The sequence below is a fragment of the Haliaeetus leucocephalus genome, unplaced genomic scaffold (assembly GCF_000737465.1).
Source record: "Haliaeetus leucocephalus isolate CR32 unplaced genomic scaffold, Haliaeetus_leucocephalus-4.0 Scaffold450, whole genome shotgun sequence".
Lineage (NCBI taxonomy): Eukaryota > Metazoa > Chordata > Aves > Accipitriformes > Accipitridae > Haliaeetus > Haliaeetus leucocephalus.
In genome coordinates this window covers 2,424,174-2,438,906 of record NW_010972886.1, presented here as the reverse complement: position 1 = coordinate 2,438,906, position 14,733 = coordinate 2,424,174, and the positions used below count along the sequence as shown (strand labels likewise).

The following is a 14,733-nucleotide window of genomic DNA, read 5'->3' as shown; positions in this document are numbered from 1 at the left end:
TCCTGCTGTGCAGGGTATCCGATAGCACTAGTTTGAGGCCAGGATACTAGCCTGAGTTGTTGTTGGGGGGGGGGGGGGTGGGGGTTTTTTTTGGGTTGGGGTGATGCGAGGGTTCCACCCTCTCCCTGCTTCTAAAACCTTGATAGGTTTTGCTGAGGGCATTACTTGGAGTGGTTTATGATCTCTTGCGTCAATTACTGATGTCTGCTTTCTTTTGGACACTGGAGAAGTGGGGTGGGGAGAGAAGATACTGGAATGGCACCTGATTCAAAAGGTATTAACTGTCCCCTCATTGTGGCACAGATCTTCCAGTTTTGCTGTATTTTCATATTTTATATTATTGGATCAATTTGAAATTTGTACATAGAAAACCTAGTCACCGTAGTACCAAACACTAATAGGTTTAGGTGTCGTAGTTTACAGCAGAATTGGGCAGAGGCAGTTTTGTCTCAACCTGTACGTTGCCGTTTTCTCTCTGCAGAAGCTGCTGTCTGATGAGAGGTTTGTATCCGTGGAAACAGACTCAGATGAGAAACAGTTGCTTAATCAGATGCTGAATGCTGTCAAAGTGACTCCTTCGCTCAATGAAGACCTGCAGGTTGAAGTGATGAAGGTTAGTGTTTCACACACGTCAGTGCTTGCAGCGGAGGCTGCATGACTGAATGCTGGGGTTAGCAAACAAATTAGCTGTTGCCTTGGAAATCTTGACCTTAAGACAGTATTTGATTCCCTCCTTCCTGCTGGCAGATGTCAGTTGTTTTCATTTCTACTTGGTTTGTGTTGCCCTGGGTTAAATAGGAGATAGTTTATATTAAGAGTCAGTGCACTGGTGGTCCCAGTTTTAGCAACCTGAAACAGGACAATCAATTCACTCCATGGAAGTTCACAGATAAAAATGATTTGTAGATTTGGAAGTTTGTGTTTGATATTGAGCTTTAGTGCTCGTGACATGGGCTGTGCAGGTTTGTAATTTTGAATTGTGTGTGCATAGGTGCTTTCTAGTTTATTAGCTATATGTTGTCTTTGTAAAATGCTAATGATGGAACATGATTTGTTTAGGCACCAAAATGTTCCTGGGCTCATGCATAAGGGAAATTATTGTTTTGTCTACTCAGCAAAAACTTCCATTTCTAGAAATGCTTTAGCATTCTCCTGTGTGTGTAAGGAAGCTCAGCTGCCGGGAGGTGCTATCAAATTTCCTTGCCCTGTCATTGTGTTGGTTGTATGACTTGCCAGTACTGCCATAAAAAAGCGACTTCTAATATCTGTATTATTTGTGTGAAGCAACATGGTAGTGGATAGTTCTCAGATGTTTGGGTGTAAACTTTGTACTACAGGGTTTGTTGTGCTATAGCTGATCATTGGTCGAAACTATTTTGGAACAAACCTGGTGGTCTTTTTTGCATGTTCACTATACCTAGTAGTACTGATTGGTATATTTGCATCTAGTACTTGACTGTCCTTTACTTCTAAGTGCATGGATTAGGTATTGTATTTCTTACATGTGACATCCTTGTTCTAATGCATGTATGTTATCCACTCTGAAACTGCTCTGTACTAGCTGTACTCTTTGCCACTGACGATGACTACCTGGGTGCAATATGCAGTGTCAGAACGTGCAGGAGGGTAAGCCTAGCAACAGAAAAAAGGGAGGAGTATTTGCATGCACTGTTACCTGTTTTATGGGAGCAGGCTTCTGCCCACATACAGGCGTAACTGGTGACATCCAGGTCTGCATTCCTAACCCAGAATGCCTCTTTCCTGCCTCTTTTGTCTCTGCAATGGGAAGGAGGAAGAGTTAAGTAACACTACTGAACCAGCAGGGCTCTCTTGGTATGCAGTAATTTTTTTGCAAGTCACTTTTTTACCTTCTTGGGTGTTGCAGATTCAGAATCTGCATGCGCACTGTTTCTGTGAAAGCTATAACATGCATCTGTGATGCATTGTCCCCAGCTGAGAAGAATGTGAGCACTGTATTTTACTACAGTTATGAGTGAATATCTTCTCAAGTTGTCTTGATACATGAGAAGAAAAAAAAAAACCCAACCCCAGAACACCAAACCACATAAAACCCAAGCCAAAACCTAAGATTTTATGTATGTACACTAAAAAAAAAAAAAAAAAAAAAAAAAAAATTCACCCCCATTTTAAACAAAAAAGAGAAAGGGGAACATCGTCTTTGTTCATTCCACTGAGTGAAATTTTGATGTACAAATCCTTTTCTGGCTAGAAGCACAGCAAAATGCATGTGTGATAAAAATCAGGCTACATCTTTACATCCTGAGAACAAAGCAAAACTTCTATTTTGATTTAAATATTTCAATAGACTAGAGGACCAAAACATGCTGTAATCAGGGCAGTTGAAACTCAGAGGCATTAAATCTGTGCCTTGCTTAAAAGTCAAATCAAGTAGAGATCTTTTTACATTGTAACTTGAAGGTTACAGATGCCATTGCAACACTTGAAAATGTTGTAGCTAACCCAGGCCTGACTGAATGGCTAAAGCCTTCAGGGGTTTTTCAAGCAGCTGGTCTCAGCAATGTGTTTACATCCCTGGATCTGCTAAAATGTGTCCTCAAGGCAGCATATGATTGTACATTAGACTGTGTTATATCATCCAGAGGAGATTAAATACATCTTTATCCAGTGCAGATATTAGACGTTCCTGAGAGTGAGCAGGTTTGCATGAAACTGGGTCAGCAGTGATACTGGACTGGTTCTTTGTGACTTGCTGCACAGTTGCACTAGTCTCGAAGGTATTAAGAATGCAACCATCAAAGATTACACAAAAGCTTTTAGTCATGTAAAATAGATGTGAAAATAGAGGTGCAGGAGTACAGACTTCACTGTAAGTTGCAGGCATGTAAACTCCTAAATCACTTAAATGTGTTTGGTTTGTTTTGTTTAAATCCTATCCAGAATATCTCCTGTTGTTCCCAATAAGTGTACACCAGAAATTCACACTTCACGTATTATCCAAAACAAATGTTTTGAATATTTATTTTGATGTTTGTTGTCATCCACCTGTATTGCAGATGCAAGTGTGAAGGGATTTGATTAGCTGAGGAGAGCATTCTGTAAAGCTTTTTACGCTCGGGTGCCTGCAAGTTGGAATTGGCACTGAAAGGAAGAACACAGGAGAGTGTCATAAGTGCAGTTTATGCAAGTGCCTTGCTTGATACGCCTTTGGAACCTGTCAATATTATTGTGAAGGGACAGCATTAGACAGGAATGGAATAGAGTAACTGTAATGGTTGCTGTAAAAAAAATGGAGAGGAGTGCTAGCTGGACCTCTTCTGGCACTGAAAAAAACCAAGCAGTTGGGGCCACTGTTGTAAAAGTGGAACGGCACTCACTAATTTATGGCTGGGTACCAAATCCTCCTTATTTTTAAGGGTGGTTGTTGTGGCATGCTCTACAGATTCCCAGGTTGGACCATCATAAAAACAGCCTGCTGACAGTGTTCAGACTTAAGGGCCAGGGCTGGGGACTGTGCTGGAGTGCATCCTAGGCAGCCGGGGAAGATTTATACTGCCCAAATGCAGCTGTAAAGATGAACTCAAAGCCTTCCTCTCTCACAATACCTCTCTCCTCTGTGCTAGGTGAGGTACCTCTTATCCTTTTCATAAACTTTGATTTAAAGTGGAATTTTACTTGTTGTAATAAGCAAATATTAAACTAAACTCCAGGCTAGGGATTGCTGCCAGTATCTCTAGTTCTTCTGAACAGTTGTGGATTACACCTTTCTCTTAGATGTTTCATGTAGAGTGATTATGTGGGGAAATTCCTCCCTTGAGTTTCCAGAGTAGACTCTGAAGTCCTTGTTTATCCTTTTGCAGGACACCCTTATTATTACTAAGCACTGGGTAATTCTTACATCAACAGCAGTTTTGTGCCCAAAAGAAGGCAGTGGACTTTTCGGTGAGGAAGGGGAAAAGACTATGGTTTCTCTGTGACGTGAATGGGCACCTATAACAAACACAGGTGTACTAACATTTGATTTCCCACATAGTAGAGCAAGCTGTCTGGGGTGTATAAATTTTGCATTTAGACTTGCATGTTATTTAACTGCTGAGCCTAGTATTTCTTTAGAATATCTCAATGATTGTGCTGTCTGTTTATTCTCTGTACCTCTGATACATTTTTATGACAGAGGTTTATTAGTATTTTTACACTGGGGACTGAACTGAGGTTATTTAGGTACTTTAAATCATATTAAAAGATACTGAGAAACCAGGTAATCCGGAAAGTGTGACTAGAGGGAGCAGTGTATCTGACACAAGGCCACTTTAGCATTTACCTTTGCTGTTGCCATGATACTTTGCTATCACACTGAAAAGCCTTCTAATACATATATTATCACTTTGTGGTTTTCCTATGCTCAGTTGGCTGTATCAAGGAAATGGAAAATCACACAATCATATAGTGCCTTGATTGTCAATCTTCTTGTAATACATCAATAGCTTAATTGCCATTTCAGATGAAATAATCTAAATATTTTTACTTGTATATTTTCTTTACAATGTTCATGTGAGTTGGGAAGGAAGAGCTATATTGATCACTAATCAAATTCAGTGCTTTATCAGTGAGGCACCAAAGTGACTCACTGCTCTATTTATACAGTTGCAGATGCACAGAAAAAATAGGGGGCAGTGATTCAACACTTACCTTAGATGAACACAGTCATGCAATATGGCTCGCCCAGAAGTGGGAAGAATTTTGCTGTGTGACATGGGCCCATGTTATAATTGAATGAAATGCAAGAGTGTATCTCATGTTGAGGAGTAGGGACATTTTGTTGACGTTAAGCACTAGACTAACAAGCAAATAGATAGTCTGCAGCAGAAAGGGGACATGTTCTGGATTGAAGATGAGTATCAGGGGTTTGGATTTGGTTGTGGAGTAGGGGGATCCTGATTTTTCTTTTTTCTTTTTTCTTGGTTTGATGCTTTTAAATTCTGGCTTCAGATGTTTTTAAAATGGCTGAAATACTTCTGCTTCATGCAATTAGACCTTTGCTTGCAGGAACACATATAGTATTAACAAAAGCACTATCAGATATGGTCATATCAGCAGTGGAAAAGGAAGTTAATCTGTAGCTGAGCCTCTGGATTGAGGTCCCCTCCAGCCTCAATGATTTTTTTTTTCTTTTCTTTCTGTCTTTGATTTTTTGCTAATTTTTCATCTGTAACCTTGACCCTAAAATCCAGTTCCTCCAGGAAAGGCTCCTGGAAGAACTGGAATTCGGCTTTGAACATAACTGTGGTGTCAAAGCAGGTGAAACCAAATACAAAGAAAGTGGGTAGGGTGGAAAGAATCCAAAACAGCAAGATTAGTTTGTTTTGGTTTTGTTGTTTGTTTTGGTTTTTTTCCTTCTCACTAATGTTATGGTGACTTTCATTTATAAGTTGACAACCTTCTTAATAATACAGTACCTCTCTATCTAACTGTGATAACATTATTCTCAAACTTAAAAAAAAAGGGGGGTGTTAATGAATAATTGCAAATTACTAGGTGAGTCCTCACTCAGAAGTAAGCTCTCCAGATAAACTGGATACACTGTAGTGTAATGGGTACTGACAGTAAACAAGTTGTTTTTAAAAGGCATGATTCATCATTTAAAATTTCCCTTTTTACTGCCTCCTTTTGTTTTCTTCAGTCACAGATAAAGCAGTCATGTAATCCAGTGCATGTCAGTTCAGACTGTGCCCAGATTTCCCAAGAAATTTACAGCTAGCAAGACAGAAATTTTCAAGCAAGAATGAGAATAATTACCTTTTATGAAGGAAACTCAGTTTTCTGATTTGATATCTTTTTAAATATTTGGTCTTTATTTCACTATTCTAATTAATGGTGCTATGATATGCTGGACATGTTACGAATATATATTTTGTTTCTGTCAGTCGAGCTTCCAAGCTTTGTTTCTTATTACCTCTGAGAAGACTTCACACAGTATTTATGGCTATTCTACTTGTGTTTTTTTAAATAGACTTGAGCAGTTTCTGGAACCAAAAAATAGTCTTCCAAAGTGGCTTGAGAGAGAGAAGACTTCTAATTCCTATTGTTTACCTATTGTCCATAGTGAATAGCTATTTCATTTAGGAAGATTAGTTTATTCCCAGTGACTCCAATTTGCATTTGTTAGTGGATTAGGTGTACTGCTTGCTGATGGGCAAAATTTTTATCGTTTTCTTCTGTAGGCTTTCAGTGAGTAGTCAGCCAGAATTCTTTTTAATCTGTGAATGAGGTTTAATGAACCCTTGCGAAATCTGCTGTGTGAAGGCAATCTTTTCTCTTTGTCTCTTCATCTCTTCACTGATCCATTAATACAGCATTTGGGAACTCTCCAGTAATAATACTAGCCAGCTCTTTTTGTGATTTTGGTTCTCATTTTGGATATATTCAGAACTGAACTATGAATTAGATTTTTGTGGTAAAACTTAGCTTGTGTACGGACAGGCAGAATGGAACAAATAGCTCTGCCTCTGAAATACTGTCTTTAGGTTGGGTATTTGTAAATGTTCTTTTCAAGATTGCTACCATAATGGTTTAAAGATGCAAAGTGATTCTTCAAGTACTAACAGCCATCTCCTAGTCTTTATTAATTTTTTTCTGTAATAACTGATTTAATTGATAGGCCCCCAGTTACGGTGTCAAATTGAGGAGGTCACTATTGAAGACCCACAAAGAGTAGTAGAAAGTTTGGGGACAAATTTTTCTTTGTTCTTAGTTTTTTAACAATCATCGTTCATCTGTTTTAGGTTCTACATAATCATGTTGTTATAGGTTCAGGGAGATAGTCCTGATCTAATGCACATACTGGATTAAGCTGGATTGTGCTTGAGCAACCAAGCAAAACTTATTGCTAACTTTTCCAAAAAACTTGGCAGGAACTTCATCACCATTGAACAGGAAGCCTAACTTTTTTCTTTTTCTGAGACGTGGAGGGTTTGATGGGGAGCTAGTTATTTTTTTTCTTTTGCCCTCCATGACAGAGGACAAATTATATGTATTTGAAAAGTAGTTCTAAACTGTTTGATCCAAAATGTTGGCAGAACACAACTGTAAAATCCCAGCCGCCATGGATGATTATATTCTGAACCTTTTTCTTGAATACCAGTAAATGAGCTGATCACTGTAATATATACTCACAAATATATATATATATATCTTCTCATTGTTTCAAGATTAATGTTTATGAAATGTATCTTTCCATATACAACTTTGTTATGCTTAATAGAATATAATTTGCAACTGTTCCGCTTTGTCTCGAACTGTAAAGTTAAATGGCGGAGGAAGCTGGACTGAAACAACTTGGATTTAAAGGTATATGTAAACTATGTTATTCCCTGTGCTGCCTCTTTGAGGCAAGGCATGTGTAATAGTTTTATATAAGAGTAAAAAGAGTGATTTCACTGCCTATTAAAAATAAGAATTCATTGGTGCAACAGTAAAATTGTAACTGGTGAATGGAGATGGAGAAGAGAGACTGCCATTATCAGGGTGAGAATCAGCAACCCAACTGCTGATACTTGCTGTTAATCTACATATTTTAATTAATATATAATTTTGGAATAAGAGATTTTTTTTCCCCCCTCAATATATTTTATGCACTGCATTATTGCAAACATTTTTCAACATCACTTGCAATATAAATTGAAGTCCAGTCTCTTTCTGAAGGATTACGTTTCAAATAAAGTGAAAAATAAAACCATTATTCAACTTTATTTGCATGCTTTAATCCAGAACTGGTTTAAAATTTATATTAATAAGAAAAAGTTAATGAAATGCTGAAAATTCGTAGAAGAAAGTTTCACCTGAATGTGTTCATTAATGCTTGTAGCAGTGGTCCCTGATGTGAGCTGTCTTAAGCAATAACTGATTTTTGTCCAGTCCATAATTCAGAGACATGTTAGCAGTCTGCAGTGTTAAAGAGGGGAGTCCGTAAAGACTTGCACAATGTCATGCAAATAAGATTCTTTTCTAAGATCAGTCCTGCCCAGGAATGCTAGCTAGAGTTCTTAGCACTTCCTCTGCTTAGCCTTTTCATAAGTTAAATTGTTGTAATGTAGGCCAACTACAAATCCAGACTCTCTTGGGTTTACTTTTCTCTCTTTTTTTTTTTTTTTTTTGTCTGGTTACTTTTTAAAGTCATTTTATTTGTGTGCTTAGTTATAAGTAATCAGGTTAATTCCAGTGGATTGAGTGACCTACCTTGCATGTTTTAAGATAAGCTCATTCTTGCCCAAGTTAATTAGAACTATGGTAAATGCCTAGCACTAATAATTAAGATTGTGATTAAAGAACTCCCCTGGTTCTTAGGTGCCCGGCCATTGTAGCAGAAACGGCAGTCTTGAATTAAATACCTGAGCTTTCTCCTTAATGGGTACAAAAGAATGAGAATGGTAATGGCCTGAATGTGGCCAAATGGATACTGGATGGGAGCTGCCTAAAGCAGTCAGTAGTGAATGCAGTATCTCAAAATTCCAGCCTCTTTCCAGGGTCTGTGGCTCTTCCTCAGTACCTTTCTGTGCTTGGATTCATAGCCCTGAACCAACCTCTGTGGGTCTGGGCAGCTGTCTGGCTTTAAAAATCTAAGCAGAGGGTTGGTTCTGTCTCTGTTTGCAGGATAGAAAAGTAGGCTTAGTTTCTTGCCTGCAGAAATTCTACTGCAAAAATTTTAGTTTTGTCAGTGCTCCCTCAGCTGTGAGGTTATGAAGGTGTTTTCAGACAGAGAATGTTTTTTTTCTGTCATGTTGGAACTGCCCCACTTGGTGTGAGACAATCATGGAAAGGGTAAGGGGCAGGATTCCTGTCTTCTGTCCTCAGTGGTCATTCCTGCTGCAATCATGGATGCATGGATGGATGACAGAAGGGTTCCTTATGCCAGGTTAACTCAGCAGTGGGTTTCTTCCCGGGTTTCCTGATGAATGACTGGTCTGTGAGGAGGAAAAAAAAAAAAAATTACCTGTGATACCTTGTGATCATATGCTGTCTTACAGTATACATGCTCAGGAGTAGAGTTAATCGTGCACAAATTTTGCTGTTTATTTAGGATTTTTTGTTATTTTGGAGTGCTTGTGACTGACATTCTTTTATGCAACAGTCAGATTTTGCAGAAATGAAGAAATGTAAGCAGTGTTGGAGTTTTATCACTGAGCTGTTCTGTGCTGTGCAGCATATGGAAGCAGTGAGTCATTGGGTCGTACCCGTAGGTTTTCCAGTGCCAATGTGGACGGAAGAAAGTCCCTATCTCTGGAAAGTGTATTTTAACACCTGTCTAGTGTGGAAGTACAAGTTCTTACAGACTTTCTTTAGTCTTAGACACATACCAAGAACCTGAAGATTGCTTAACCATGAAGAAAGTAAATTGGAAAGACATTGTATGATCACAAAATCAAATATAGAAACCCTTTAACTTTCATATATTGCCATTTAATCTTTTCCCCGCTGCCAGACATTATTGCTTACTGGAGGTGACAGTGCCAAGTTCTGCCAGCCAACTTGGCCACATAACAGTGGCATGGAAGGGTCACTTGCCATAGCTTTTACACACAATTATACACATACTCCAGATGTGCCACAGATAATGCGCACCCAGCTTAGACCTTCTCTGCTTATGAGCTTCCCATGATGATGGCTGCTGCCATCATAGCTGTTAATACCGTTTGGTCCTGGGGACAGCTGAGGAGAGAACTTGTTTCCCAATAAGCTGTTCTGACATTGCCAGCCAGCTCCTGGGGGTCCTCTTCCCTAGAGCTCCTCGTGTAACTCTTGTGAGGGAGGAAAAAGATATGGAAGCTTCATGTGGTGTAGTGGTAGATGTTGCAACCACAAAACCAGCTTATCTGGCTTTTTAGTATCTCTTTCCTGGATGCAGGTCAGGAGATGGTCTGGGATAGGGTGAAATCCTCTGGCAGGCTGGACAGCCTGTGGGACGCTACTTCTTAGGTTGTCTCCAGGCTATCATCTTGCCAATTAATCTAGTGACTTGAAACAGTAATTTTAAGTTAGCTGTTGTAAAGTACGTTGCTACACAGAAAGTTCCCTTGATGTAGTTTTGGTGGAACTTTGTATGCATCTGAGGCTAAGGGAGTTGTCTTCCCTCTCCCCTGTCCAAAAAATTCCCTCGTTGTCAAGAATAAGTGTAAGAATTTTCCATCCAGGGGATATACTAGTTCTTTTTTCCTTGACAGCTCTTGGGTTTACTTTACACCCATGCGTTGACATCCTTTCTGAGCATTCTGGTAGTGGATGCATGTAACTTCATTTTTATTTGAGAACTCTTTAAACTTTTTGTTGGTATTTTTCAGTTTTGGTATTTGTCCTTTTTCAGTTTTGTTTTACTCTGATATATATCTTCTAATTCATAAAGTAATGCAGTGTACCTAAATAGGCTGTAACCTGTGAAGGGGAAAATGCCATCCTAGCAGTGCTAGTCAGCCTTTTTTTTAATCTCCCTTGCCTTTAAGTGTTATAATTCTAAAGATAAAAACCCCTGTCAGAGCCATTAAGAAAACCTGTTAAATATCTATTAAGCAATTTCTTTAAATAGTTTCCCTTCTACCACTGTACTACATAAGCAGAAGTTTCACTTGGTTTCATACCACCATAAATGGTGTTAAGTGGTACTTCTGTTTTAGTCTAGTGAACTAATGGGCATTGTCTTCTGGGAGCATTCAGCACGTCACACTCATAATGCGTGAGGTTCTTCTATACCAGATACAGTCCTTTAGTTTGAAGCCCTGGTGCACTCATAATGCTGAGCACCAGTTGCTGCTGTGATAGCAAGGCATTTTGTGGGTTTACTGATTCACGGGAGACACTGTCTCCTTTCCTTCTATAATTAAAATGTGCTGTTTTGTACAGTGATACATGGTGACACAATGTACATGAGTTTATTAATGCACTTTGTTTCTCTTGCCTTTGTTTTCCTTCAAGGCCAAAGAGTGTGACATGAGCAGGTTACTAGTTACTCTGCCAAATAGGAGGACACCTCTTGTCCAAACTATTTTGTAGAAATGCTCGATGACTGCCTTCGATGTCAGATTACTGAATGAGATAAATGGTTGTTCTGCCTTGCCTTCTGGCTGGGTTTTTCCTCCTGGGGGGAGAACTTAAGAATCATTCAAGCATACATTGCATCCAAATTTACAAACCTACAAGTAAAGTAAGTCAGGAAAGGTTTCCTTTACGAATCACACAAAGGGATTAGAGGTGGCTGTGAAATTCAGCACTCTAAGGACTAAAGTGTCTACGTGTATCCCAACTAGGAGAAACATGAATGTTCAGAGGATTTTGCCAATGGGACTTTGAGTGCTGGAATAGAAAAAGGATAGCAGTAGTGTATGGATGTTGGTGGACTTGGCACTTAAATGCAGTGAAGTGCTGAAGCATCCTCAGGTGATGACAAATTACAGTTGCTTTAAAGTTTTGTACCTTTTCCCTCTTTCTCCATCTTGGGGATACTACTTGCTTTCTTACACATCTCCTTTATTTGATGTGACTCCACCATAAGGTCTTCAATGTGAGAATTACCTTTTACTACAAATACGTGCTAAGCACTTGGGGAACTTGGCTAGCCACACTTAGCAGTCTTACAATCTTAAAATGTTCCCTCTTTTTGTCCTCTTCAAGACACCTCTCTTAAAATATGGGATGACATTGTAATGTCAGTTTAATTACAATGCCATTCAAATCCTGTACATTTTGTGTCAGTTGACCTTCATTATATCATCAGAATCACCTTTTTTGTTTGTTTCTACTTATTGTGAAAACCTTCTGTGCATGTGCTCTTATACTACAGTTGGTACCCTGGGAATCCAGGGAGTAGGAATTGTATTTCTTGTTCCATGACAGTCAGAGCTTCAACAGTAATTAAAATGAATACTTTCATTATGGATAAGCCATTTATGGAAATGTGATCTTATCCAGGCGTTTGCAAGATAATGCAAGCCAATTAAAACACCCTGGAGGTTGTGTGACTTTGCAACTATCTCTACAGTCATGTAAATTCCTTCTTTAAACAAAAAAAAAAGGAAAAAAAAAAAGGGGAAAAAAGTGTGGTTTAGAGTCCATACTAATCAAGATCTCATCACAGTAACACACAATAAAAGCTGATTTTCAATTTTGTTTTGTACTGAAGATTTTACTAGGAGTTGCTCTGCAGTTTTGTTTCTACTTCCACTACCAGTGGTTGCAAAACCAAAATGTCATTGCCCAAGAAAACCTATCTTTTCTTTAATTTTTTTAAATACAGACTGCTTGAGTTAGTGTCATGAGTAGTTAAGCAGCCTATGGGATATACTGTCTTGGAGACTCAGTGTTTTTAGTGGATCTGAATGACTAGGTTTGTTTTTGTTTGGTTGGTTTTAATCCCATTTTTCATCCAGTAATCTAAGAGAGAAGCCTGCTGTCTTCCTGTTTGTTCCACGTAAATGGGAAGACACGCAAGTTGAGTGTCTGGAGCATCGCCAAGACTGTAAATGAGCCCTGCAGCAGTGCTGATGGAAATCATAGCTGAGAGCAGTCTTGTGTATTGATCAGAGACCATCTTTCAGATCTCACAAGTGATTTGTGAGGGAAGATGGTAGCAAGTGGAGTAAGCCAAGAATATACTGGCTGATAACTTGTAATGCTTCTGTCATTTGATCACATCAGATCATATGCCCTTTCTCTAGCTAGGAGGTTCCCAGATCTCATTTTATACAAGAGTAGCAGTCAAAACTTAGCAGTCTTTTTGCTGAAATTCCCTGTTGCTTCATAGGAAGGTTTTCATCATCACTTCCTTACTGCACTTGATATCTGACTTTTCTGTCATTCACCTGTTACAAGCAGGTTATTGGCACTTGTGACAGAAAGGGTTAGGCATGTAACTTTTGTGCTAACTTTTCACAGTTCAGCTCTATAAAGGTAGGAAATAAAAAAAGAAAAAAAAAAAAAAAGGAGGGAGAGGCAGAAGAGATTTTGAAGAGCAAGGTCCTATAAGAATGCCAAAACTGGTGTGTACTTCCATGTATTGTAGTATATGGCTTCCAGGTTTTGATCTGTGGAAAGCACTAGGTATTAACAAACTGTACCAAGCCAAGATAAGCAAACAATTATATGAAGGAAACAAGGTTTTACAAGTAGGGAAAATCAGGACATGCAAACCACTGAAGAAGATTAGTCATGGGCCTAGCTGTCCCTCTTGGCTCTTAGCATAATAAGAAGAGATTTATCAGTGGGAGGTGACAGTTGTCTGTCTCTGGGTTTATGAACTGTGCGCTGTACCTGTGTTTTACACAGCAGTGTCTGCAGAATACAAATCACAGTTTTTCCTTAAATACTGCATATATTTTTTAGCCAGCTGCTGAGCTCTCACAACTATTAGAAATGTCAAAATTTCAGAGTTGTTAACATCTGAGAAAGTGAGGCGCAACAGCTGGCTGCGAGGCTGGCCAATAGTTTAGAATTCACTTAGTGCCAAACAAAATTGTTCAGTTTTGAAGTTTTAAATTTTGGAGGTATGGACTGAGCAGCAGATGGAAATAACAGCCCTTATAACTTACGTACTTATTAACCAAATGAGATTATTGAGGGTTTTTGTAACTGATCATTTACTTTTCAGCTATTCTGTAGGATTTGCTCTGTGGACAGGAAAAAAGGTATCACTGGTACTTGTCCATGTGCCAGCAAATGCAATGGATTGCAGAGAAATTTGCAGAGCTCATATCAAGAAATACAAAGTACAATATTCTTAATCATTTGTAATTAGAATTAGATTTCCCTCTCTGGCAAGTTCAGGTGCTCCATAGCTTGTATCTCTCCTCGTAATACTGAGGTAGGTTGTGTAACACATAAGATGAGAACATCCACTTTGCCCATTTCACGGAAAAGGGAAACTATGAAGAAGAAACTTGGCTCAGAAACTTTGCTTTGCTCTGAAGGTAAATGCTAAATATCTGAAAAAGAGATTATGGTCCAGGACTATTGTACTTCAGAAGAGTAGCATGTCCTTTTCTGTTCTTACTACCTCTAGTATTTATCCACATTACTCAGCTTCTGTATGAAGGACTGAGTAAGAGTCAAGGCAAAATAACATATATAGGCAAATGTAAAATTGCCATTACATAATGGTTTTCTTGGAACACTTTTAATAGTAAAAGCATCTCCTGTAAGAATAGGATTGAGCTCCTGACTGGTATCTTATTTACAAAACAAAGAAGCAAACAACAAAAGGCCCCCCAACTTTGGACTAAGGTGTGACATCCTGTAGTGAAATACAGTTTTTCTGCTGAGAAAAACATTTGTAAAGGTGCAGTGCATTTCAGTGCATAGAAACTTTTCAGTCTGACTCTCAAAATGGAAAGAAGGTTATTTATGTCCTTCTCCAGAAAAATGGGACACTCATCCATGGACAGGCTCTTCTGTCTGTACCTGTAAGAGCAAGTAGCTAATGCTCCAAGCTGCTCTTGTACAGAGAATTCAAATTCTCGTACAGTTATTAAATGCCTGCTTTCCAGTAATGGATTTTTTTCCCCCACCCTGGTGCAACATAACTACAGAGAGGAGTATTCTCCCAAGCAGAGATTCAGCAGTAATTATGAGTGTTCAGTGGCTCCAGCATGCTAAACAATGCTATATTAGAGTCGTCTGCCTCTCTTAACTGGCAGATCAGCATTTTTTTTGTTCTTTATGAAGGCTCTGAGATGCTTCTAGAGATCATCACTACCTAGAGAGAAGATACAGCTT

The 14,733-nt window shown here is 38.8% G+C and overlaps 1 protein-coding gene across 1 annotated transcript in view; it reads left to right on the top strand.

The window, feature by feature from the left end:
* Window positions 1–14,733, top strand: part of KIAA1244 (KIAA1244 ortholog) — a 90,464-nt gene that overhangs the window by 20,727 nt on the left and 55,004 nt on the right. Inside the window, exon 4 of the mRNA XM_010574635.1 lies at window positions 482–613. Within this exon, the coding sequence (XP_010572937.1) occupies window positions 482–613 (132 nt within the window). The remainder of the gene's footprint in view (window positions 1–481; window positions 614–14,733) is intronic.